Source organism: Mchenga conophoros, linkage group LG7 (assembly GCF_057382185.1).
Source record: "Mchenga conophoros isolate Kocher_MC1m ecotype Shallow Benthic linkage group LG7, M_conophoros_male_GT1.1, whole genome shotgun sequence".
Classification (NCBI taxonomy): domain Eukaryota; kingdom Metazoa; phylum Chordata; class Actinopteri; order Cichliformes; family Cichlidae; genus Mchenga; species Mchenga conophoros.
In genome coordinates, this window is record NC_140532.1 from 46,382,018 (window position 1) to 46,409,886 (window position 27,869).

Consider the following 27,869-nt stretch of genomic DNA (forward strand, 5'->3'; position numbering starts at 1 on the left):
TATTATTATTATCGTTATATTTAATAAAGTATCAAAAAATAAGGTAATAAAATGTACATTTTCATAATTGAAACTGAGAGCAAATCACAAATTTAAACACAACATAAATATAAAAGGGCATTCAAATTCGCTCAGGTGAGTTAAAAAATATTTATTTTAATATGAAAAATACTCTGTTTTTTGTTTTGTTTTCAAATTGCAAATTATTTATGCGAGAGAAATCTACCAGTGTCACCACCTAGCGGTGGGTGTGGAGTACTGCAGGGATCTCCTGGTAAAATACAAGAGCTCATCCTCCTCCTCCCCCCCTGCGGTGCTTGGAGAGGAGAGTGTTGGAGAGAGTGCTGGCTTGAGATGATCTGACACACCGAAGAGCACCGTAAATGAGGAAGCAGAGCGAGAAGTGAGCCGGTGAGTGCGCGCAGACTAGAACGCCCTCTGAACGCTCTGAGGGGGGTGAGGAGGGGCGCAGAGGAAGATAAAGCCATATATCCGTCCCTGTTCTGTCAAGGAAGCTAGCCCATCATCCTCTCGCAAAGATGGGGAACCGGGGAATGGAGGATTTGATTCCTCTGGTGAACCGCATGCAGGATGCTTTCTCGGCCATTGGGCAAAACGCAAACCTGGACCTGCCGCAGATCGCCGTGGTGGGAGGACAGAGCGCCGGGAAGAGCTCGGTGCTGGAGAACTTCGTCGGGAAGTAAGTAGGCTTTTCCAGGCTGTAGTGGATGCTGGCGCGCCTCTGGTGCACCGCGCAAGAAGGAGCTCTTACATCTAAGTCCCCATCCCCCCCGGCCAGGTTTAAATACACAAAGCCTCCACTTAGACCCGAAAGCTTCAAATTAAACGCGCATTCAACGCACTTTCTGTCGTTTCAAAGCCTCGAGCACACCGTGAGGCAGATTATTTTGTTAGGCCTTCATAAATCCCCAGAGTAGTTTATCTGTTAACTACCTTGTGATGCATTCAAGAACCACATATTCAAGTTACAATGACTTATTATGATCTTGTTATGATCCCCGTGCTTGATATAAGTTTTCAAACGTGCCCGCTTTGTTGTTGAACGACTTCGGTTAAAGGAAAATTTTCATTGTAAATCCACTGACATCTGTGACAAAGGCAGGGTTAGTTTGGAAGCTGACTTCCTGTGCAGCATGCACTGTCACAGCTTGCTTGGTGGAGGTGTTGTTTCTGTAGCAAGGCTCCCATTTTGTTGCCCAAAGGCTATTTAATCCTGAGCAGGGAAGGGTGCAGGATGATGCCCGCTGTGTGTATGTGTCAGTGAAGAGGCTTTGGCTTTAGCCTCGCAAACATGCAAGGCTTTTTCATTCTGCCACAACTGCTGTGCTGATGATACAAAACACAGGAAGGGAACAGAATCTGGAGTATGCAAGGCTGCTGTGTGACCTTGCACGCACACACACACACACACACACACACACACACACACACACACACACACACACACACACACACACACAGAATGAGAGTCCACCTGAGCTTTGAGCCCTTCCAGCTCAGCTCATCCATCTGTCTGCCCGTGCTTATAATGCTGTAAATGAAGCTTACTGCATGCAGACAGCACTGATGGTGCTTCTATCTGTCAGTCTGCTCCTGCTTTCTTGTATTTCGCTGGATCTGAAGATTTTTTTTAATGGGTTCAAAGATGCGCCCCACACACACACATACACTGTGTGATTCAGCAGTATTTCCTGCTTAAGCAAGGGCATAGTGTATGCAAACTGTGGCTCCGAGCCAGCTCACCCCAACATTCAACAAGGCCTTGGTATTCCAAGACAAAATGCCATCTATCCCACTGGACACAGAGGGAAAGGATCCATCTGTTAGGCATAGCTCTGTAGGTCTACCTAGTTCACCACATGGGCTCTATAATCCCCATCTTAAATGGTAGTAGGTGAGGCTGACCTGCTGTTTACCTGTAAGTGTACTCTACACCGTACCTGCTGTAAAAATAAAGGAATTCATTACAAAAACGTTCAGATGTTTCTGAATAAAGGTGAGAACTTGCAGTTATATATGGAGATTATAGTTGTAACACTAAACTAACAGTACAAAAGCAACCGGTGCTGACACTAGTATACTGCAAAGCATCGACAGCTATTCTACACAACGCAATACAACAAGAAACCGCTGCTGTAGATTATAGTAAGTGCACTGTTTGAATGAACATTTTATTTCTGGCAAATCTACCTGCAAACTTAGCTCAAAATTCAGAATAAAAGTCTGGAATGAAAAGCACATTAAGTTAAAGTGAGCTAAACATTCATATCTGCTACTGGCATCTTATTACTAATGTAACTCCTTGCTTTTGAGCCTTTTTATTCCCAGTAATAGCTATTAAATTGATCTCTTCACCCTCACAATTGGGCCACGCTGTGCTGCACTCACGCATCTGTTGTCATAGAAACAGCTTTGCGCCTTATTATGCTGTTTTACCCAAAGGAGCAATGGTTTAGAAAAATGATGAGATTTTAAACTTTATTACACAAAGGTGGTGGATTTCAATGCCAAGCGGGTGATTTGTAGGAACTGCGGTCTATGGCGTCTCGTGAAAATTTGTGGCCTGCTGCGTTTTTGGGCTGCCAGCTTTCCTCGTCCAGCTGCAGTGACGTAGCTCAGGCTCTCCCATCCTCCTGATCGTCCTCTGCTTCACCTCCCCCACTGACCCATCGTGTTTTCTGACTAAACACATTTTTTCAATACGCTGCATTTACACGTGCCACAGCTTCTCTTTTTTCTATTTCCCCGTCTCTAATAGTGAATTGTGTTGGTGCCTTGCAGAAAGTCCAGCTTTCATTAAACTGCTTCTATTTCATAATTCTTATGTCAATAAAAACAAACAGGGTGCTCTTGATTTTATTCCTGGTTCAAACTGCCGAACCCCACCTCCAATGTGTCTTTTATGGTTATGTCAGACAGCCAATAACAACATACAGAAAACTGCTGCATCAGTTTAATGGCTGTTTACAGCTTGTCTGTTGCTCAGCTGAACTGGATGTCATTTTAGGGGGAAAGTGAGAACAGGAATGAGAGATAGATAAGTGAACAGGTTCATTCGACCCTTGTGATCGTAAACAAACAGCTTTTTCTATGTAGCTGTTAAAGGATTTAGGTTAAAACTAACAACTACACAGTTAAAGAAATGCTTTCAAAAAGGGTTTGAGAGACAATTTTCCTCACTGGTGGATTAGATTTTGATTTGGTGATGCTACGTGTCTGGTAGGTGTGACAAAGACAGTTAAAACCATTTGAGATATTCTGTCCTAACCTCACAAGAGCACAGGAGCAGTAATCAAACGTACCTGTTAGTCTTTATCATCTGTCCTTTACTGTTATTGCTCACGGTGCTTCTTACAGTTCAGTGTGTCTCCTCTCAGTTTAAACTCTGATTCCCCAACTCATGAATCTCTAAATTGAAGTTCTACTTGGCAGTGAGGTTAAACTAAAAACATGATCATAACAAACACACTAACGCACCGTGCCAGCACAAATCAAGACGCACAGTCATCACAATGCGTTTGTACTTTGAAGTATTTCTCTTTAATCGCTTCTTTCATCACCAACCATTTTCTTGTCACGACTAAAGTAGATGCAACTGCTTCTTTTTACTTTTCCTCTTTAAACCAATAAATGGGAAACTTATTTCAATATTTCTTTATGGCAACAAACAGTGATGAAACAGATGAAACTGATAGATGCCACTGTAGTTTCATCCAGGCCAGACATCTGAGGGTATTTGATCTGCAGTAAAAAATTGTTTAATGTTTGTCTTTTAATTGACAATAAATGAGCTATCTGGCCTTCTGCAGATTTATTTCTCTCCATGTTGACCCGGCCGAATCGTTGGCTTGCCTGTCTGGCAGTAAACAAGACATGATTATGCATATGAATTTGAGCTCATCCGCTCTTTCTCATTTGTGGCCATTTCCCAGTCAGTAATTAAGGCTCCCACAGGTCTAATTATCTCAGACAAAGCAAGAGAGCTCTACTCGTCTTCGTTGCCAAACACTTGCAGTGCCAGCTGAGTGAGACCTGTTAGTACCCAGTAACCGTGAGGGTGGGGGTAAATCCAGTATTGTTACATGTGTAGCGTAGCATTTATGTTAAAGGAAGAAAAACAGTTCATACACTGAACGTTGGAGGAAAACAGAATGAGGTGATTTAGAAAGTCAAAGAAAAAACAGTCACTAAAATGGAAAAGCAGCAGCTGTGTGCTGCAGATATCTTTCAGTAAAATGAAATTTTCTTACTGAATTCATTGTTAGTCGGATGACTCTGCTGATGGGACAAATCCACATAGGATGGCATAGAAAGCTATTACAGAAAATAACCAGGATGTTCAAGATCAGTATGTTGAGTTTATCAGGAGAGCTCGGTAGTCGCTGTGAATGATGTTTGCAAAGGCTTAGCTGCAAGGTTTGCTCAGTTTCAGCACCACGGACAGCTCTTTGACTGATTCCTCTGGAAAAAGCCAAATGCTGATTCTATCATTGGAAGTGAGGGTTGCTCTTCAGCTCTTCGTGTATTATAGTCATGTCATTATGGAAGATTAAAAGGGGCCAGTCAGTGGATTATAGAAACAATAGCTTTTTTTTTAGCAGAGGATTCATGCTTGTATCGAAACAGGCCAGGAGATGTCCCGCAGTCTTTCTTAGGATTGCCTAAGGGAATAATGAGTCATATGAGTGGTGAGAAAATGGTGATAATAGGAATGTTTGCCTTTCATGCACCGAAGCCCAAAGATTGTTTTATGCTGAGGTGTGTCAGGTGTTTTGTTATCAGTGCAGGCTGTGAGCACTGGAATAGCCCAGTAACATAAAACTCCAACATATGTTTTTTTTTTCTCTCCCTGCTGCCATCACTGTTTTAACCCTCTCGAGGCAGGCGTTGCCGATTTGCAACAGTTAAAAACTAACAACCTGATTACCCCACATACATGTTTTATGAGTTTGTTTTACTCAGAAGTACCACTGCAGGACTTGGTTGTGCATTAGCAACAAAAGAGTTAATTTGAGCCTGAGAGGGTTAGCCCCAGCATAGGGTTTAAGATACATACCTGTTTCCACATGTTACATAACACTGAAAGGGTGTAAAGTGTTCTGATGAGCAGCAGCAGGATATTATCCTGTCACTAGATTAAAGCCTTTACTATGTTCAAATCAAAGCCCAGTGGGAGGTGGTGGGGGGATGTAGAGGCCTAACTTAATTAATTGCTTATGAAGAATAATGTGAGTGAGTCTCATGCCTAAAATGTGAATCGTTTTCTTTGATTCCACTGGATGTGATCAGCAAAGTTAGACTTGTAGAGTTCGTAATAGCGCTAATTAATCAAGTGGTAACATTTTACTTTACTTTCCCCGTAGTGTTAACGTCTTGCATGATTCTGAGTGAAATGGACTAGTAAAGAAAGCAGAGACTTGAGGGATTTGACGGTTGAACAAATATAACAAGCAAGATCTTTCTTCTTGGTTTAAATTGATATCTGCTAATTTTCCATCTATTTACACTCACTGGACACTTTATTAGATAAACCTGTTCAACAGCTTCTTAACACAAAGGTCTAATCAGACAATCACATTGCATTTAGGTGTGTAGACAGGGTTAAGATGACCCGCTGAAGTTTAAACTGAGCATCAAAGTGGGGAAGAAAGGTGATTTGGTGTCAGCTAAAAACATGAAATTGAGGCTACGATTCATATAGGCTTACCAAATTTGGACATCAGAAGACTGGGGAAAACTTTGTCTGATCTAATCAGATTTCTGCTGTAACATTCACATGGTAGGGTCAGAATTTGGTGTTGTAGCATAGATCCACCCTGCCCTTCATCAATGGTTCATGCTGGTGGTGGTGTGATGGTGTAGGGGATATTTTCTAGGAACACCCTGGGGCTCTTAGTAGCCATTGAGCATCATATTAACCCTGCAGGTAGTATTATTGCTGACCATGTCCTTTATGAATGTAGTGCATGACATGATTTACATCATGGATGTGCAGCTGACAAATCTGCAGCAACCGTGAGATGCTATCATGTCAATATGGACCTAAATCTCTGAGGAATGTTTCCAGAGAGTCGCTGAATCTCTGCCATGAAGAATGACGGCAGTTCTGAAGTAAAATTGGGGTCCAGCACAGTACTAGCTAGGTAAAATAAACTCTATTCAGACATTGGTAAATAAAGAAGCAACACAAGACTTTCGGAATAATTTTTTTCATTAGTTACAACTTTACATGACATGTTTTTTATTAACCGATTAATTGTTTGGTCAAAATGTCTTATTTTGTTTGATAAATCTTCCAGATAAAGCAAATAAAAGTGGGAAATCCTCACAGATGAGAAGCTGGAAACAGATAGTGTTTAGTAAATTCAAACTGAAACAATACCTCAGCTCCATTTAGTACCAAATAAAAAAATGTTGTTTCAAGGAAACTTCTAAGGAAATCATGAGGCATTTATGGGACTTAAATGCAGTAATTAAATATGCCTTAAAGAGCGAGTTAAAGTGTAGAAACAGTAGAAAGTGTGGGCATAGTAGGAGCGGTGAAGCAGTTGGAGAGAGACAGAGAGAAGAGAGGACATCATTCGTTCTGATACTGCTACAGAGGATTACCACTAATCTCTGTTTGGGCCGGAGCTCGCCTCCAACACATTCTCCCATTGGCTCCGGTCTAATCTCGATGCCCACATATCCAACAAACGCCCTTTCATTGGCTCCACCTTCCAGTGTGGTTTATGGGAATATGTGTGCACGTGTGCGTCCATTATTCACCAGTAAAAACAGTGTCCTTCTGCCAAAACACAAACGCTGCCGGGAGGGAAAATTGCCTGTTTGTGCTGGTGCACCGCTGTCAGGACTCCTAATGCTGCACGCATTAGAACGGGATTAGATGAGGCTCAGTGTCTGACTGTGTCTGGGAATCGGAAGTGAGGTGACGCACTTGCTGAGAGCAACAGAGCTGCATACTGAGCTGGAGTTGTGGGGAATATTACAGTGTCTTATAGAGAGTATCTAAAACATATACAAGGCATACCCATCCTGGGTGAATACCAAATACTCCATCCTGGGGGCTGTAGTTGTTGACGTACTGTTTAATTATTATGTAAGATTTCTTTAAAGTGGAGCTCTTTGTACTGATTAAAACAGTCAGGTCTACACGAGGGAATAAAACAGTCTGTGTGCATGTGTGCACTCGTCCTGGCATTTATTTGTACACCACTGAGAGGGTAGACTTTATTACAAAAAGCAGTGAGTCACTACTCCACAGCAGCTGGCGCTTACTAGCTGCGTAGGCGTATTTTTGTGTGTTTGTGCACAACATCAAGTGATGGAGGCTTAGCCCGAGTGCCTCCAAAAGTCAAATCTATCAGGTTCTTTTCTTTGAGTGTTTTGGAACCTAAAAATACATCAGTTTGTTTAATCTGCTTTGAGTTGCTGCAGCTGCAGGAGACACACATGCTTCACACATGCTCAAGCACCTTCCTCCTCTTTTCACTGTGCTCACAACTGATTAGTTTTGATGGTTTTATGGTATCCTGCGATATATACACAGTATATCTACATAGAGACTGAGGGAAATGCAGATTTAGAACTGCTGCAGAGCACTACATACTGGGGGCTAATTTTGTGTTTTTCATAAAGTCACTTGACGAAACAATTAAGGGTGAGTGCCATATGGCCATATGCATCCAACACGACACATTAGTTTCATATACAGTCATTTAATAAGAAAGCACGGCTTCTTTCAAGTCCAATGTTTTGGTCATAATAAAAACCATCTGATGAATAAAAATACTGACATATTATTTAATTCTTTGTTTATTCGTTCATTTAAAAAGGTAAACAGCAGCTAGGTGCTGATAATTAAATGTACATGATTAGCAGCCGTTGCTGCCCATCAGTCTCGGAATGGTTAAAAGGCTATTTCCAAACAAATTTATGTCCATCATTCTACAGCAAGAAGGATTATTCAAATGGAAAACATTCAAGACAGCTGTCAGTCCTTCCAGGAGTGGATGTCCTCCAAGGTCAGCGTGAAACTGTAAACTCCCTAACAGCGACTTCTCAGGATCTTCAGGCCTCAGTTTGCATGTTAAATCTTAAAGTACATAAAAGTACAATTAGAAAAAAGTGAACAAGTTTTGTTTGGAAGGAAGGAAAAATCCTCTTATCTTTAAGAAGAACATGGCTGCACAGCTTAGATTTGCAACGTTGCATCTGAAAAATCCACAAGACTCCTATGAGGGGAGATGTTTGGTCATAATGCAGAGCTTTGGAGTTGTAATGCACAGTACTGTGTTTGGCAAAAAGCAAACACAGCACATCAGCACAACCACTTCGTACAAGCTGTCAAACACAGTGGAGACATGATGATGATGATGATCACAGGACCCGGTCACCTTGCAGTCACTGGATTGACCATGAACTCCTGGCTTTACAAAAGTATTTTAGGGTCAGATGTGAGGCCGTCTGTCTGAGAGCTAAAGCTACGCTGAACTTGGGTGATGAAACTGGACGATGATCCCAAGAAAGCAAGAAAATCTCCAACAGAATGGCTAAAAGAAGAGAAAAGAATCAAGTATTTGCAATGGCCAAACTTCCTGCACAACAATGTGAGAGATTGATAAAGTGATAAAGAAACAATGGTTCTGCAAGCTTTTGAATCATTGTGTTTATGTAGTTTTTCACAGGAATGCTTCTTTGTTTTGGCTTGGATTCTGTTAACTAGATAATGACACAGTGTTTTTATTGCATATGTTGTTGTTCAGTTCAGGTTCTATTGAAGTAATCTCAGAACCTGCTAAGGACCGGGTGATTTTCTTATTATGTCCTGATACAAGAAACCTTAGAGTCGAATGAGGGTGTACTTTCTTTCTTTACATGATTGTAAGGGTGTATGTCTTCCTGCTGCCTACTGCTCACACGGATTGTTCGACAGGTCCATTCATCAATCTATGCAAATGAAGAATATTACCAATAATGTATTTCCCAGATACAATGGTTAGGACTCAAAGTGCTCAGTGCACTTACACTGTGCGTGAGTGCTTGCAGAAGATATTTAATGTACCTAAATACAGACAGCGTGTTTCTCTGTACGTCTCTTTGTGTCGTTAAAACAAATCATCTCGTGTCAGCTTTGTTTGTTCATTTTTCTTTTTTTTAAAAGTGTGCTGTGGTGATTATTTCAGAACATCTGGCACTCACACAACCATGACTGTTTCCAGTCCCTCACCTCACTGTGGGGGATGTATCTGAGGAGGGTTGGGGGTGGGTGGAGCTGGCATCCTGTCTGAAGAAGACATTAGGTGATGAGCAATTAAGAAATGAGGATGTTGATGGTGTTTTCAGGGATATGACCGTTTCCTTGGCAATGCAGAGGAAATATGGGTGTTTGGGAGTGGAGCGAGAGGAAGACCCGCAGTCAAGACCATCTGTCTGCTGGGCAGGTAGAAGAAAGGACAGACACACAAACAGTGGATGATGAGAGATCTGGTTTGCTTTGTTCTACAGGCACCAACAGAAGAGCGCTGGCTCTGAAACAGCGCTCAGAATAAAGCGCTCTGCTGCTGCTGGGTTCAGAGTAGCAGCTGTTGCTAATTAGCAAACAGATTTCACACGTCTTTGTTGATAGTCGTTGATAGTCAAAGCTTGCTGATCGTGGTCTAAGAGATGTGCTGGATTAATATCTGCACAACTCAGCAACCTGCAGTTTTAGGATTTATGAGATTATATCACACGGTTCAGTCTTTCAGAAAGGGACACTTTCTTCAAGTTAGAAATCCTGTATTATCTGGGGTTTTTTTAGTTTTTGGATGAATTTGAGAGTATCTTACTACCAATTTCTTGCTTGTTCTCTTATAGTATTATGCTGTTGTGCTTCTTGGCCAGTTCCACGTCATAAGAAGAGAACAAGAAGAACAATTAACAGGGAAATGTTCATTATTGAGCTTAAAGGTGCTGGTAGGCAGATACTTACAGCAGTTTAAGCACAGACAGATCAGACTAATGATATCTCAGTGTAACATCCTTATGTGCTTTTTGACAGACTTCCCACTGTGCTCACCAACTTTCACATCAGATCGGTGAATTCGTCAGAGAACACAGCTCAGACCTGATTAACTCTCATCTCATGACTCCGAGCTGCCTCAGGCTTTGCCTCAGGTTCAAACAGAGACCTCATCTATTTCTTATGAATGTTACATTCAGTTTCCCAGTGTTGAGCTCTCTCATCAGATACTGAACAGTTTGTCTTTGCATTGTGCAAATTGAAAACGTTTTGTAGCTTGATTGCATTTGTGTCATTAAGCTGAGGTGACTGCAAGTATGGTACACTTGAAACTGTTGGAGAGAAAACTGGAAAACCTCGCATCGCTGAGAAATTGGTGTCACATCAGCTGAGGGGCACAGGGTGTAAGAGGTGAGCTGACGCTGATGCTGCATCTGAATAGCTCCAGGAAAAAAGAGATATTGTGCAATGGAAAGCATAGCTGTCCGACAGGCAGGCATCTGGATGAGCTGCTTTACAGCTCAGACACACACAATCAGTGTCAGTAGCTGTATGCAGAACACATTCATTTGCATGGACACATACAGTTAATACCTCAATTCAATAATCAGAAATAAGCAGCAGAAATAAGCATATCAAACACCTGTTTCATTCTTAATTTGTCACCCTTCACGTGATTTAGCTGTGATGTTCATTAGTCATGTTTCGGTGGTTTTTGGTTAAAATATACTGATTCTTTAAAAAATTAAAAGCATCAAAACACACAAAACTAAACTCTAAACGGTTCCATGAAGGCACCGCCTATTCAACGAATCATAAAGTGGTGAGTGGCAACTGTTAAATATTGGTCAGAATAGTAATCCAACTCTTGGAAACCTGCAATCTGTCTGTAAGCCACCAGATGGCAATAGCTGTGGTTGCAATAAAAAGTCTTCCCATCCTATAGAGATCTATGGGAAAATGACTCTGTCTTAACCTCTGTAAACAACTTGCTGCAGACTTTATGGAGTCACTCACTCATTTGGGGTCATACTGAATAAAACATTAAATCTGTTTTGTAAATCTTGATCATACCTTGTTTCAGAATGGACGATCACATGTGGTAAAAAAAAAAACCCAGGACGTCTGCTTGTTCACAACTAGTCAATCAAAAGGCATTAGCCAATGAGCAATTTTTCTGTCTGTGGCTGTAGTATGGCATAAACATAAACGAACCAGCCGTCTTCGCTCCTTATTTAGGGTTTGGTCATCACACTCGAGGCAGTCATCTTTGGACTATACAAGGGCCACTAATCACAGCTAATGAGCGCGTGCACACTCCAGTTAGCATATTCTTTCTCACATTATGCAGCTGTTTTATTAAAAGCAAAGAAACTTGATTTGACTCGATTTTCACTTAATACCTGCTCGCTGCTCATTGCCATCACATTCCGAAGACTGTTCTTACAAGCTGTAAACTGAATGAATTGAATTGAATTTAAATTACTTCATTTTATTCAACATGACGATTTGCTGTCTCTCAGGTTTAGTGACCTGCTGAAGGGCAAAACGAGGAACATGAAGATGTCAGTTTGAATCTATTTTCGTTTATTTCATACGACTAATTTAAAAGTTAGAACAGGGTCTAACTGGTAATGAAAGAGTTTTTAATTTGAGACATAATTCAACATGTATCAGTGATGGATCAACTGAAGCTTGACCTGTATTTTGTTGCTATTTTATTGCTTATTTCCTGCTGTATTGAATGCACTCCCAAAACTGATCCCTGTAGAAAACAGCTAAGTGGCCTGGTGGCCTCGTTATTTTCATTCACTGACTCTTCTCTGTTCTTTTCTCCTGCTGCTGTCACATCATTGATGACACAACCTTTCATTTTTCTGAATGGATTTGTTTGCTTTTTATATTTGGAGTAAATTATGAGGATGGCACAGTAACTGTACTTTGTTATTGTAGCCCTGCAGCATTGTGGTTGTTTTCACTGACCATCATCTCTGCCATCCATCTGTTGTGTTGCAGGGATTTTCTTCCCCGTGGCTCTGGCATTGTGACCCGCCGTCCTCTGGTCCTGCAGCTGATGAACTCGCCCACCGGTAAAGCTCACCAAATTCCAAATAATGGTTTATCTTGACTGCTTCACTGACTGGCTAATCATATTTGATATCTACAGCTGATCAGACAGCTGTTCTATTTGTACAGAAATCTTGACATCTTGAAATCTGTCTTGACATTTTATTGGGAACTGTGCATCACTCTGAATACATGTGGTAAAGATGGCTGATTTGAGTCTGTTTATTCTTATTAACCAGTGACGCTGAAAAAGCCGGAGAGCTACTGTAACGGTGATTGCACTAGTTTTCTTGTGTCTAATGCTTTGAAATAAGTAAAAGGTATAAACATAATACAGTGTTTAATGAATTTATTACACGACCTGTCATAAAAACAAGAAAAGACAAGTATTTTACAAATGTGTCAAAGTCTGTCATCTGGCACAGTCTATTTCATTTAAGACTAAAAGGAAGGTTTTCACTTACTTCTGTCCTTTTAAGTGCGTCTCGATTTCCTAAAGTCAGCATGTAGTTGAATGAACTGCATCTTAGTTCACTTCACAGATTTACATTTAACATCTTTGTGTCAACAGAGAGTCCAGCTGCCTTTAATATTTTACTTCTATTCCAAAGGCTGCCACATCCACATCCCTCTTCATTCTCTTCAGACACAGGAGCTTCATTCTTGGCCAAACCTTCCGTCTCCTCTCATCACGTTCTTGGCCTTTATTTATTTATTTATATTTGTTTGAAATGTAGCTGTTATAACATCCCCTGTCATTTTATTATTTGTTGCTGAGCCTTCCTGGAAAGACACAACACTTGGGAAAGTAGACAGCTTTTAACCCACTCTCCCATCACCCACCCAACCCTGGCTCCTCCTGGAGTCTAATAAGTCCCCCTATCCTCAGAGGAAAACCATCCGTGCACATTTGCCATTCTCTCTATAGACTTGCGATGACATCATCCTCCCGTTACCATAGTTACACGTTGTTACATTGATTCAGGATCTAGCAGAGAGTGTTTTCTCACAGCGTAGTCATGGTGCGAATCATAAATTACTTTGCGTTAATCTAAAATCAATACGTGGTCGCAGCAACCGTTACTTCATGAATCAAGCTCTAACTGAGTTATCTAACAGTTTTTATCTGTCTTAAGTCTCATCCAAGGACACATCACTTTGCAGCTGAGCGTCGTTCACTATGATCGACATTCAAAACCTTTAATTTCCCATGAACAAAAATCATGTTAAAAGGGTTTGATTCAACTCTCTGTTTACCGTCTTTGCTGTTCACCTCACCGGATCTTCTGATATTCTGTCACATTACTTTCATTCGTGTCTCACTTTTTTGCCGTTTCTTCCAGAATTCGCCGAGTTCCTGCACTGTAAGGGTAAAAAGTTTACAGATTTTGATGAGGTCCGGCAGGAGATCGAGGCGGAGACGGATCGCGCGACTGGAGCCAACAAGGGAATCTCCCCTGTGCCCATCAACCTGCGTGTTTACTCTCCGCACGGTGAGGCTGACGCAGTTTTATTCCACACACACTGAAGATTTAATCTGTGTGTAGAGCATCAATAAGTTTAGTTTTGAATTGGCTTTGTGTTTTCTCTTCTTTCTTTTCTTTTTTACCCTCACAGTGCTGAACCTGACACTTGTGGACCTGCCGGGGATGACCAAGGTGCCGGTGGGTGACCAGCCTGCTGACATTGAATTTCAGATAAGAGACATGTTAATGCAGTTTGTCACCAAGGAGAACTGTCTGATGCTGGCCGTCTCCCCGGCCAACTCTGACCTGGCCAACTCCGACGCTTTAAAGATTGCCAAAGAGGTCGACCCTCAGGGTGAGTTTACACACATGTAAAGAAGCTAATAGGAGTTTTATAAGTCTTTGAAATGATGTTTCATTTATAATTGCTCTTTGTATCATCCTAGTTATTTTTATACAGATGCACATAATGAAATACTGTTGGTAAATTTGCGTGACTGGGTCAGGTTTAAGGACCATCGGTGTGATCACCAAGCTGGACCTGATGGATGAGGGGACCGATGCTAAAGACATCTTGGAGAATAAGCTGCTTCCACTCAGGAGAGGTGCGTAATACCTCGACAGCACGCTCACACAAAAAGTAGCACCTTTTCTGTCTCCTTCAGGTCGGTCGCAACGACGCACTGTTTCCCCCTTGTGGTAACTCAGAGCTTTTCAGTGCTTCCAACATCTGCAACGAAGAACAGAAACAGGGCCAAAGGATGTGGGAGAGCGTGTAAGAAATCAAAAGACAGACAAAGGGGTGAAAGAGAGGAAGAGCTGGAAGGAAAAGCAGGGGAAGGGGCAAAGAGAAAAAAGCAAAAACACTGTCTTGGAAAATAACTCGCATGTAATTTGTGAGCTGCCCTTTATTGCAATGTGCTGATGTGGTGCTTTTCTTTTCCATTTGCACTTGGTTAAAACCCAGGCATGTGCTTTGGAATATTTTCCATTTCCTTTGTTTTTTCTATACTTTTCCCCCCTCTCCCTTCTTTTTCTCCCCGTCTCTCTAACGCTGTGGATATGCACATTTACAAGGCTGCTGGCTCCCAGTTGCCTTAGTTATAGAGCATGAAACAGCTTTTAACTGAGTGATGCATGAGGAAGCTTAACTGGAGGTGAAACAGGATCCTTTTGACCTAACCTCTCCTGGTTATTTCGCCGCACTTCTTTTTTTTTTTTGTCTCTCTACGCCTTAAAAGAAGAAACGCATCCAGGAATTCTTTCTCTCTTTCTGGTTTTATGCAAATCCCTCTTCCCCCTTTTCTCTTCTCCTGTCTATATTCTTTTAAGTTGAGGTCTGAGGTCTCTTAAAATGTGGTTTAACATTATTAAACACATGTGAAACAGTTGGGTCCTTGGAGGGGCTGTTCAGACCTGAGGACATGGGTAGAAAATAAAAACCCAGAAAAGTTCAGTGTTGCTCTAACACAAGTCTGTATTATCTTCCAGACAAATTACAATACCCGTTTCAAGTCTGTCAGGAAACGATCAAAGGAGTTGGATGGTTTTCTCTAAATCTGTCAGTGTTTTAGGGTTTACTGTGAGTGTGGAGCTCTCTGTCTGCTTGTCCAGGTTACATTGGTGTGGTGAATAGAAGCCAGAAGGACATAGATGGAAAGAAGGACATTAATGCTGCAATGGCTGCCGAGAGGAAGTTCTTTCTCTCCCACCCGGCATACAGACACCTGGCTGACCGCATGGGAACTCCCTACCTCCAGAAAGTCCTCAATCAGGTGTGTAAACATGTGAATGTAGTGAGCCCATTCCTATGTATTCCCAAAACACTATTTCAGTTTTCTAGTGACCTTATTCTGATATTCTGACCTTTGACCTGCACAGCAACTGACCAACCACATCCGGGACACCCTGCCGAATCTGCGGGCCAAGCTGCAGAGTCAGCTTCTGTCCATCGAAAAGGAGGTGGAGGAGTACAAGAACTTCAGACCTGATGATCCGTCTCGCAAAACCAAGGCTCTCCTGCAGTGAGACAAAGCGCACACACACACACACACACACACACACACACACACACACACACACACACACACACACACACACACACACACACACACACACACACAGAAATGTTAACATCTGCACCTTTTCCTGTAGGATGGTGCAGCAGTTCTCGGTGGATTTTGAAAAATGCATAGAGGGCTCTGGGGACCAGATCGACACGGCCGAGCTGTCGGGTGGTGCCAGGATCAATCGCATCTTCCATGAACGCTTCCCCTTTGAACTGGTCAAGGTGTGTGTCGGTTTTGAGATGTCAGGAAGTTATGCGAAGGGTTTATATGGCAGTTTGGTGTCTTAGAAACCTTTCGATTATATTGTACTTGTTATTGTACAGTGTAAATCCAGTGCTGTTCAAAAGTCTTGAGCCGCACCTCTTTTTGTGTGTGTGTGATGCTAGGAAAATGGGAAATAGGTTCAGGGCTTTGTTTTAAAACATGGGCAAACATACATAGAAATACAGTATATAAGGCAAAACAAGGGAATTTCTCCAATTCTAATGATCATATTAGAAATTCAATATTTGGTATGATCACCTTTATGATCTAAAAACAATCGGAAATGAAGGTAAGAGTTCTTATAATTTCTTATAGTATTCAGGATTCATACTCAGGCTTCTTGAAGGACATTAAAAGCTCTGTGGATGTTGATCCTACACTGCTTCAATAATGTTATGGTCCAGGCTCTGGGAGCCCAATCCATGGCTGACAGTGTTTCATTGTGTGTTTTTCTATCCAGGTATGCTTTTACTGTATTGGCAGTGTGTTTTGGATCATTGTCATGCTGAAAAATTAGCCACTCAATCAAAATCTGACTTTACTTTCCTGCATTTATAATTCGATCAGTTTTGACCAGAATCAAATTGATGGCTTAAATGCAACTACAGCAGGTTCAGAGTCTCTTCTGTGTTTTAGAGATGGCTGTAGGTCCTCGCCATCCTGTGTCATGTCTTCACTTGATTTCCCCCCCCCTATTTCTTAAGGATGTGACTTTTAGATTCTGTTCATCAGCTGATAGACTCCACTTGTCCAGTTCCCTCATATTTTTTTAAGCCACACTGCACACAATGCTGAGATATGACAAGTTTTTAGACATGGGAACTAATTATGTGTGCTTGAATAGGTCAGTGTTAAGCAGCTCAACAAACAAAAAACATTCTTCTGAAAATGGCCCTGGGACTGGGTCAGGACTGGACTGAAAAAGCAGCCAAAGAAAAACTGTGGAAGACCTTCAGAAAGCCTGGAAAACTCAAGACTACTTTAAAAAAATACAAGAAAGTCTATCTCCTTGTAAGCTAAATCTAAACAAATGAAGAGTGGCTCAAGTCTGTAAATCAAATAAATAACTTTGGATTAGCAGTAATGTTAGTCAGCTGCATATTTCATTTGTTCGGCAAATTAAGTTTGTTAGGGGGAAAGAAAAGTAGGTCTCCTCACTGGGTCATGATTTATCAAAAGATGCATTGCTAAAAAAAACCCTCTATGTAACAAAAAGCAAGTGGCTCTTAGTTGGATCTCCAAACATGGACAGCTCACTCCAAAACAGTCTAGTTCGTTTTTGGATGAACTGTCTTTGTAATAACTCTGTGTCTGTATTTTAGACACTGTCGACAGAAAAAAGGTCCTAAAGTCAAGTTTCTCTCAGTCTCTTTAAATCATGACATTTCTCCCCTTCATTGTCCTGCTTTCCTCGCCAAAAGGAAGTGCCTGAGCTTCTTCGCCCGGACGTCTCCCACCTTACCTCTCACACTGTTTCTCTCACCCCATCACCATTTCCATCCACTTTTAAAGCCTCCCCTTGCCTTCTCTGTCCGCCTTCCACCTTGTATTAATCCTCGAGGTCTTTGCTTGCTCCCTCTGGTCTGGTTCATTTTCTCTCACAATATGCCCGTCCTTTCTCTTCCCCGCTTTTCTTCCCTGTCCTCTCTCGCCCTCCCTTTGAGGATATAAAACTTACTGTCTGTGACCAAGTTGCAAAAAAATAAATAAAAATGCAGTGTTGGTTTCCCCTGAGGTAAAAAAAAAAAAAGAGCAGGTTGCTTCCTAACCAGAAAACTTACTCAAAACACAGAAAACCCTCAAAGCCTGCCAGATACATTAGAAGCCGCAGCGAGTAGCTAGAAGTCAATTCATCATTATGTTTTATTTGCTTATGGTGCACGCTTCAGAGAAAATATTAAATTTTGAGTAAAAGCAGGGGAGAATGTGGCATCGCAGTAAATATCATGGAGATACTTGGACAAATATATTAAAAACAGATGTTGCAGGAATAGTCAACAAAGTGACATGAAAGCGAGCGCTGAGTTAGGGAGAATACAAAGTCTGCATGTGCATGTTTGACAACATCTTCCTTTCTCTGTCTGCCTTTCAGATGGAGTTTGACGAGAAAGAACTCCGCAAGGAAATCAGCTACGCTATCAAGAACATTCATGGCATCAGGCACGTCCGCCTTCCAGCTCACCCTCCACCCTTCCCTCTCTTCTTTCTCTGCTTCACCTCCCATCTCTTTGTCTCAGTCACATCTAACCTGCAACTACCCTCCTTGCTAATCCAAGACAGCAGTAACACAAATTGAGGGCTCTGCTGCACACTAAGGTTATACAATATACTTCAGCACAGGGTTGTTTGGGAACAGACGCAGCTGCTGACTGCTGGGTACCCTCGTTTTTTATGTGGTTGCACATTCATGCTGATAAAAGGGCTTTTCATCTCTGTACCTTATTTCTGGGATGTTCTTGTTCCCTCTTCCTGATGATGTGCATGTTTACTGTCTATTTTATTTCACCCCAAAAATTCGGCTAAGCTTTGATTTAGAGTTTTGTTTGTCAAAATCAAACTACGGTATATGGCAAAACTTGTGGGTTTATATATATATATATATATATTTATATTTATAAAACATAAATGAGCTGTGCAAAGAAATCATATTTAATATATTTCCATTAGTGCCAAAATATTTCGGATTTCTATCCCTTCTGGTTTCTACTTCGTTCATGTATGTGTCTTTAAAATACCAGATAGATGTTTACCAGGATGTAAAAGCAAGATAAAAAAGAGTTGCTCTTCACATTTTGGTGTAAGAAAATCATGCTTCTGGTTTGAGTATGTTTTAAAATAAGGAGAGCTGAGCAAAACACAACAATTATGTGCAACAAACACTTATAAAAAAAAAGAGTAAGATAACATGTAGACTAAACAGGATAATACAAAAAATCAATTTGTTTAAATGTGGATTACTGCACATACACTGCTTAACAGTTTTATTAAACCACCACTAACTTTAAGGTTAATTCCACAGCAGCCCTAAATAACAGTACTGGTTACTGTATAATCCACCAATATAAACAAGCTCTTTAATTGAAATTATATAGTAAAATTATTGTTGTTATCCTTGAATTTTCAAATTGATCGTTTTATTATAAAAAGCTAATAAATAGTAAAGAAAATTATTATTTTTATCAAGATGACAAGTTACAGTTCTTTTAGTTAAATTGTTTTTAGTTTGAAACTATTTTTTAAAAAGTCTTTGCTTTTATGACAGGTGCTTTATTACATTTGTTAAGCCCTGTATGTAAAATACTTGCTGTGATGCTTGATTATAAAAGGTATATGACTAATGTGAGTGACACGACGGCCTCTTTGGTCTAAAACAATAAAACAATAACTGAATATTTGCTGTGTAGGATCACATCCCGGTTCCTTGCCTTTTCTTGTCTTTTGCTGAATTTTTGCCAGAAGTGGAGGGTAAATCTTTATAATTAACACTCTCCTCTCTACCCAACCCTCTTTATTCCTTCTCTTTTCTTTCTTTCCACCAACTCCTCCTCTTCCTCTCGTCTTTCGGCCCTGTGGCTGCTTCTCTCTGTGTCGGGCAGAACTGGCCTCTTCACCCCGGACATGGCCTTTGAGACCATTGTGAAAAGGCAGATTGGGAAGATTAAAGAGCCTTGCACCAAATGTGTGGACATGGTCATTTCTGAGCTAGTCAATACAGTTAGGCAGTGTACCAAGAAGGTAAAAAAAATAAAAGCTAGCACTTTTTTCCTTGCTTTCCACCTCTTCAGTCCCTCTGCTGTTCGCTCCCTTTCACTCTAACCACCTGACTCCCTCCAGCCCTCGCTGCTGTTGGACAGCGAGGGGACGCCTGGAGCGGCAGGGTGGGCTGCTGTACGCCTGCCTGCCCTACCTTACTGTAGTACCGTGGAGGGTTTGGCTGGACAGGCTGGCTGTGGTAGATGGTTGTGCTGAAGAAACAGAGTGGGGACGCTGAGCGATCATCAGAATACGTCTGCCTTAGAAAGCTATCAGAGCATTCAGTGATGCTCGGAGTAAACTGATGGGTAACATCACGAGGGCAACACCCTTTCCACCTTTTCTAGTGCAAGCTAGACAAACACATACACATAAAATCCTGTCTTTCATTTCGAATACCTGGCAGGCGTATTGGATGACCTCAGTATCCGAACTTTCTCGTGTGTGAGATTGCAGCCGTGCACCTGCAGCTGACGGGAGCCATGACAATTACTGCTTAACTTCATGCCTCAGGGGCTGCACTCTGAGCGAAAGATGAGAGAAAGCAGGGCCAAAGAAAAGAGCAGCAATCTTTATCCACGCGGATCGGCTGTAACCAAGCAAGTTCAAGAGCGCGACAACGCTGGGATGATAAATATCATGATCGGACTCCCTCTGGAAGTCAGAGGAGAGCTGGGTGGAGAGGGGTTCGACACCAGGGGAGATCAGGCTGTTTTGGCTGGAGGTTGGGGTGCACAGCTGCGGTCTCGTGGTGTGTTGCTTGGAGTTTTTGGCTGGCAGAGTCACGCAGGCTGGGAGCTCTTTCTATTTCTTTCAGTCTCCTCCTCGTCTTCTTTGTTCATAGAGAGAGGCTCCAGCACTGTCCTGTTTTAGGATGGCTTTAGGGGGAAACCAAATGTCTCACTTGCACTTTCTTCCTTCTGTGCTGTTTATCCCCCCCCCGCCCACCCCCCTCTTGTCTTTGTCATCTTCAATCTGTTCTCCTGCTTCATCTCCAATTTTCACCTGCCTCATCTGTTTACTGCCCCTCTCCCTCACCATCTGTTCTCATGGCTTTCTTTTAAATTGGTCTCATCTTTTTACTGTATTTCCTTTCTACCTCCACTTACAACTCTTCATTCGATGCTTTTAATTTTCCTCTTTCCCCACCTATTTCTTTCGTTTTTATTTCTTTCCTGCTCCTTTCTCTCTCTCGTACTGCCTACCTATCTCTACAGGACAGGGCTATTCACCCCCGACCTGGCTTTTGAAGCCATAGTGAAAAAGCAGATCCAAAAGCTGAAGGAGCCCACACTGAAGTGTATAGATATGGTAGTGAGTGAACTCACCTTCACCATACAGAAGTGTAGCCAAAAGGTAAAATGTTAAAGAGAACAAAGCCACTTTCGTTATCTCTGTTAATCTTACAGGTAAGGGTAGACTGATAGCTGGAGTTTTTTTTTTACCCATACTTTATATGAAGAGATATATGAGAGACAAACAGTATTTGTATCCAAAAAACACCTTGTATATTATATTTATTGGTTATAAGGAAGAAAATCATTTTTTAATGCAATGACTGGCTAAAATAGCGCCAATGCTATATTTTATACATGTTAAATAATGTTATATGAAGACTATGCATAAAAAGCTACGTTGCTGTGCTAAAGTCTTATATCTTTATATGGGAAAAAGGTGCAGCGATTTATTGAAACATGTACAAACATATGTGGCAATGCAGAGCTCGTACAATACTAATGACGTCAAAAGGCTGCATAATTAAATGGTACCACATGAGCCACATTGTGCTGCTCTGTAAAGAGAGTAGTGCACAAGTCTGATGCTCCAGAGACTCCACTGACTACACCGTAATCAGCTGTGATAAACATAATCAACAATTACAACGTCTTTGATTAAAAAAAGCATTTTTTAATTAAAAAAAGACACAAAACCCCCCAAATTAGGACATTTTTAAGTGACATAAAATGTTGAGCAGTATTTGTAAACCGACCCACAATAAATAAAGAATGAATGAATGAATGTAAGTTTTGAAACACACTAAACTTTAATCAGCACTTATCAGTCTATCCTTGCTCCTTATGTAACCACATAACCTTTATTGTAACTAAACTATGGTTATCATTTGGTTTTTTTGTCGGTTATAACCGGCCTTATATTGACAACCAAGCACACCGCATGTTAGACAACTTTTTGGTTTTTTTCCTCAGTATATTTCATGATGTCTAAAAACCGTTTGATTTAACCGGATTAAAATCACACCTTTTCTGTCTCTGTCAGTGTGGTTCAATATACCGGAGTGACTGGTTGTGTACTTCCACTCATTGACTAACTGACGTGATTCGAGCGTCTCTTTATTTCTTCTTTCATTTCGCTTTCGTCCTCTCCGTCCCGTCGTCCTGCACAAACCTTTGAATGGCTGCTTCCTCGCTAAGTGACTGACCAGCACAGAGTAGCAGTGCCGCCTCCTTTGGATTTCTCTTCACTGTCACGCTTTTGCAGTTATTTCACTGTATCAAAAAGATACTGTAACATAATACCCAGTGTTTGGGAAAATCCACAAAGGGGGTCAGTTTGAAGTCTTCCCACACCTCCCCGTCCCCCACCCTCCACCCTCCACCCTTTCCCTGCTTCTTTGCATTGCATGCCAGCCTGAATCTCTTCTCTCCACTGTTTCTTTTTTCAGTGTCAGTTCTGAAGTCACTGACCGCAGCAGCAGATTTTGACAGATCGTATCTGTCGTCAAGTTGCGTTGCATCTTTCTACCTGCATAAATTATCTGCTTCCATATGGCGCACGTAACTTTTCGCATGAAATGCTTCTCGTCAAAACAGTCTCCATTCGTAACGGCACAGTGATGCCGTTGTTAGTTGTGTGTGCCTTCTAAATAAAATCAACATTCTGATTGGGAGATATGCTTCAGATATGCACCCTCGGTCCTCTAAAACAGCAGTGTATGCTGTGTGATGTTGAAAAGCCTCATTATTATTGGCAGTAGGACCTGAAAAAGTCACTTATTTAATTCAAATACTGGCAGAAATTATTTAAAATGTTTCTTCTTTATCGGTGTCATCTGCTCTGTCAGTGGATCAGACCTGGAAGGCACTAAATGAGCTCCCAAACAACGAAAGAGGCCAATCGGTACCTACTCACTAACCCAAAGATGCACTGTAACTTGCACGAAAGCCTTTCTTTCTCGTGCTGCGATTATTTGATTTTCTTTGCTTTTCTCTCTTTCCTCACACTTCTCCAAATGTGTTTGTGTCACATTGGAGACCCACCAGCGTCTGCGTTCGTGGGTTTTGCAATGAGCTCATGGAAAAAGACCCACAGTGTGCTGGGAAAAAGAAAGCTTTTTCTGCCAGGAACATTGTTTATTCTGTGTTTGTGGTGAAAAAGAAGAAAAATCACAGACTTTGCTCTATTCTCTTGCATTTGTTACACGGTGGGAACGAATACACATTTGGCACGTATTATTTAATCTAACACAAGTCAACACCCACTCAGGGTGAGCAGTGACTAGAGCTGAGTCTGCGATAAACCCAGACCCCCTCAAACATACCGTGTTTAATTGTGTTTCTGTATTTTGTTGTGTTGTGGAACTGTGTGCTGTGGTTCTGTGAGATTTTTTTTTAAAAATTTGTTTACTGAATCTTGTACATTGACGTGTGACAGTGTGTGCATGTGTTGGGATCTGTGTTTGTTTTTTTGGGCTACTTACCTACCGTTTTCTGTGCTCACAGCTGGCTCAGTACCCCATGCTGAGGGAGGAGATGGAGAGAATTGTCACTCAGCACATCAGAGACAGAGAAAGCCGCACTAAAGGACAGGTAAAGCAGACAAACAGTGTGTACGGTGTAAAGTGTGTGTGTGTGTGGGGGGGGGGGGGGGGGGGGGGGGGGTTGTGATGGTGTGGTACGTTTGTGTAAAACAATGATATGAATGAATTGTTTTGTCCTGGTTTAAATCAGTGTGCATCCTGGTGTGTGCTGGAATTTGTCATTGTTCTATATAATAACCGCATCATGATGTCTTAGGAAGGAAAGTGCTTTGTTGTCTCTTAAAGTTGTGATATTTTGCTTTCATGAAGGCAGCTGTGAGATCTTTTTACTGGTCTGTTTCCAACTAGTGGTCCATTATCTCAAAATTTCCATGTCTGCAAACCATTTTCAGTTACAAGCTGCTCCTATTTAGTGCTTTAATCTTATTTCATATTCATTTTTTATGGAGAATATAATAATTTGTAATGTAGAAAGTATTTCTGCAAAGAAGCAGGGGCTTTTAACAGTTTGTTCTTACTCACTTCCTGCTGAAATAGTTTTTCTTAAAGTATATCAGTTTAATTTTACTTATTGACCAATCACAGTGCTTAAGACTACAAGTCACATTTAACCATGAATTCATACAGCGCTTTAATCTAAACACTTTACCTAAGTCACATACGCCCAATATACACCCACCAGCCACTTTATTAGTTGCACCTTGCTCGTACTGTTCTAGACCCAGTTTTCCATCAGAACTGCCTTTATTGTGTGTAGCAGAGATTTACTAACATGCTGGAAACACTCTTCTGAGATTTTGGTCCATTTTGATATGATAGTATTACACAGATGCTGCAGGTTTGTCAGCTGCATATCCATAATCCCTGCTCTGTGCTCTGTGGTCATAAAGGGATCGACATAGTCACCAACAGCGCTCATAGTTTCTATGATGTATATATAATGATCAGTGGCAGCCGATGTGGTCTACTGCTGAAGCCCATCTGCTTCAAGGTTTGATATGTTGTGCATTAAGAGATGCTCTTCTGCATACCTCGGTTGCTTTCCTATCAGCTTGAAGCAGTTTGACCATTATCCTCTGACCTCGAGAACCAGCAAGGCATTTTTAGCCAGAGAACTGCTGCTCATTTTCTCTTTTTTTGAACCATTCTCCATAAAACCCTAGAGATGGTTGTGTGGGAAAATCCCAGCAGATCAGCAGTTTTTGAAATACTCAGACCGGCCCATCTGGCAACAACCATGCCAGATTCAGAATAACTTCAATCACCTTTCTTTCTTATTCTGATGCTCATTTTGAACGTGAATAGGTCTTGACCATGACTGAATTAAATGAAAGGGTGTACCTAATGCAGTGGCTTTTGAGTGAGTTGACCTAGCCAGAGCACTCTAATGAAGCCCATGTAGGAACAGGAAGAACATGGAAACTTCCCATCTGGGTTTTGAATCAGGAACTTCATGCTGTGAGGTGACAGTGTAACCTCTGTGCTGCCTCGTTCCCCTATAATTTTCACTGAACACTATGACCTTTCCAAACATTTCCGTGTAAATGCACACACACACACACACACACACACACACACACACACACACACACACACACACACACACACACACACACACTGTTACGAGAAAGAAGTTTAAGAAGTTAAAAGAGACAAACTACAAGAAATGATGTTGCATTGCTCTGTGTGTATAGTGATAATAAAGATTATTCAGATTCAATGATACATAGAAAGTACCTCAGATTTAATTCATTGAGTGCGGCTGAATTACAAAATGAAAGCTGGGGACCAGGGCTCCAAAATATGATATATAAGTATAAAACTGACTGTTTTACTCTCTCTGTTCAGGTGTTGCTGTTGATAGATATTGAGCTGTCCTATATGAACACTAACCATGAGGACTTCATCGGATTTGCCAAGTAAGTTTAGAAATCTGCTGCCGCTACAGTGGAAAGTCTTTACTACTTAAGGTCAAAGTACAGTATCGCATGTTTTGTTGTGCAGTGCCCAGCAGAGGATCAACCAGATGAGCAAGAAGAAAGCAGCCGGCAATCAGGTACTCCGATCACTAACAGGCAGGCACGCTGTCTGTACTCTTGCAGAGCTGTGCTGTTCACTCCAGGCCTCTTTCAGCTGCTGTAACACGATGATTCCACTCCTCCAAATATGTTTTGTCTGTTGGCAAGCAACGTGCCAGCTGAACTTTATAAAGTTTTACCCTAAGGCTTAGCTCTGTTAGCACTCAGCTCTTGTGTTTTCGCTCATGGTAAATGTTGCACGGCTATACGGTCTATGGTTACAGTGGGCAACAGCCCATTAGTTATACAATGCCACAACCCTGTGCTGCTCTTGTACACGTTACACAATAATGGACAACACTTGTGTGGTCATGAAACAGCTTGTCCTTTTGGTGAAAAACCATGATAGCTCCTGCGGTTTAAAGCTTTAAAGACAACAACAGTTATTACCTTTCCACCCAATAGAAAGCCTTCTAATAAAAAAAAACAACACAGTACAGTAACTGAATATTTAAGTGTAATGGCTACATATTTATGGTTCGGTAACAGCTTTTGGATGACGTTGCTTTTTTAAAGTGTTTTGAAGCGCTTCCTGTGCATTCTTCTTCTACTTTTAGCATATTTTTATTTTACTCTCTTTTTCTTCTTCTTCTTCTTCTTATCAGCTCTATATGTTTTAGTATCTGTCATTTTGTTGCCTTGAGTTTCCTCTGAGTGTTTTCTTCTTTGCTCTCTTTCGTCCCTTCCTCCTTCTCTCTGTGGCTTTTGCACTTCAGGATGAAATCATGGTGAGTAGTGTGGGGCTGTGATTCTGTGCATATCTGCAGGTGAGCATTTGTATGTATGAGCTCATATCCATACACGTTACATATATCAGGATTTATGTGTTTATAAATGTTTAAACTTGTATGTCTTTTATGTATTTTAGGCTGTAATTAATAGTGGATACATGAGTGTGTGTGTGTGTGTGTGTGTGTGTGTGTGTGTATGAAATAACATTCAGAGTAAGTGCTAGTAGATTGGCAGGTGGCTGTAGTTAGAGATGCTTGGCTGTTTCCTTGTTCTCCTTTTTTTCAGCTATGTCATCCCCACAGAAACACAATTACATTTCAGGGTTGTAAATATGCCATAAAAAGCTTTTGTGCACATAAAAAGAAGTGTGATTCTCTGTTGTATAATGTTATTTTGTGTGTGTGTGTGTGTGTGCGTGAACCCCACATGCATCTTTCAGAAAGGCCCAGTTTGGAGATGTTCAGTGTGGCTTTGGCTCTGCAGTTGATTTGCTTTGGCAGTAAATAGATGCCCCCCAGCAGTAGCTTGAACTACATGAAGAGGGAGTCACACGTCTAAAGAAGCAATAAAGACAAAAGACAGAAAAGAAGAGAGTCTGAAAAAATTCTGATAAATATTTTCCCTCGAAATATTGATCAAAGGGGTCTTAGCGTTCCCCTGCCTCTTCTAAATTCAAAGTAACACAGAAGGCCAGAGGACATGAATACCTGCAGACATATGGCATCCCTGTAGTTGTCACTGCAACCACCCAGAGAAGGGTCAAAGGTTAGGGGCACATTGTAAGCAAAGTGGTGAACTTAACATCCTGTTTATAGATGGATATCATTGGCCCTTAAAGACCCTGAAGCTTCTGTTCTTCTCATTCACTGCTGGTCTGACCTCCATGCAGGGAAATTTAGGAGAACATGAAAGTAGAAACTCAACATTAAAAATGTTTCTGAAAACACCTCTGTGTCTTAGATAATCTTTCAAATATTACAAATCCTTTACAGGCCACCAAGTTATGCTTAAAGCTAACCACACCTTATGATAGATCCTAATCTAAATGTTCAAGAAGTATAAACTTTTTATAGAGATTAATTATTAATTATTTAAATGTAGAGCAAGTCCCTCATGTAAAACTTAAAACACGTCTCATTAGACCTCCTTTTATAAGGCAAAACAGTGACAAGACCTAAAGGCGTTGACTCTATAAGAACAGGCTGATAGCCAGATTATAGATTATTTGTCTTTTCTAAAAAAAAAAAATCCCAAAATACTGACTCTAAGTAATCTGATTACTTGTAAATTTTCCAATGTAATCTTGTTACATAAGTACAGTGTAAACTGTTACATTTAACTGACTCTGGACAAATTAATTTTATGTGATTGGCGGACATTCAGTTTACACCAAGCATGTTTTCCTTTGTTTATTATATATATGATATATTTTTCAGTTGCATTTAACCCCAAATTACTACTTTATATTTATGAGGGCAAAGAATTATGTCTTTAAGTGTGTGCTGTGGACCCTTATTGTTGTCCAGAAACCATCAGAAGAGCATAAGTGAGTTGAATTGTTCAATAGTGATCCAAACAACACAAATGAATGGTCTTCATAAATCCATCCAGACTTTTTTTAAGGCTTTACATTGTCGG

At 41.1% G+C, this 27,869-nt stretch overlaps 1 protein-coding gene across 15 annotated transcripts in view; it reads left to right on the forward strand.

The window, feature by feature from the left end:
• The first annotated feature begins 306 nt into the window (after positions 1-306).
• Positions 307-27,869, forward strand: part of dnm1a (dynamin 1a) — a 49,618-nt gene continuing 22,055 nt past the window's right edge. For all 15 annotated transcript variants that reach the window (XR_014893046.1, XM_085279713.1, XM_085279714.1 and 12 more), the window contains exons 1-14: positions 307-700; positions 12,041-12,114; positions 13,435-13,584; positions 13,709-13,912; positions 14,064-14,162; positions 15,172-15,332; positions 15,439-15,581; positions 15,712-15,847; positions 17,983-18,050; positions 19,487-19,625; positions 23,384-23,470; positions 25,270-25,340; positions 25,426-25,477; positions 26,216-26,227. Coding sequence is in view for 14 of the 15 variants with exons in the window: in XM_085279713.1 (XP_085135839.1) it covers positions 540-700; positions 12,041-12,114; positions 13,435-13,584; positions 13,709-13,912; positions 14,064-14,162; positions 15,172-15,332; positions 15,439-15,581; positions 15,712-15,847; positions 17,983-18,050; positions 19,487-19,625; positions 23,384-23,470; positions 25,270-25,340; positions 25,426-25,477; positions 26,216-26,227 (1,557 nt within the window). In the remaining variant the exon portion in view is untranslated. The remainder of the gene's footprint in view (positions 701-12,040; positions 12,115-13,434; positions 13,585-13,708; positions 13,913-14,063; positions 14,163-15,171; positions 15,333-15,438; positions 15,582-15,711; positions 15,848-17,982; positions 18,051-19,486; positions 19,626-23,383; positions 23,471-25,269; positions 25,341-25,425; positions 25,478-26,215; positions 26,228-27,869) is intronic.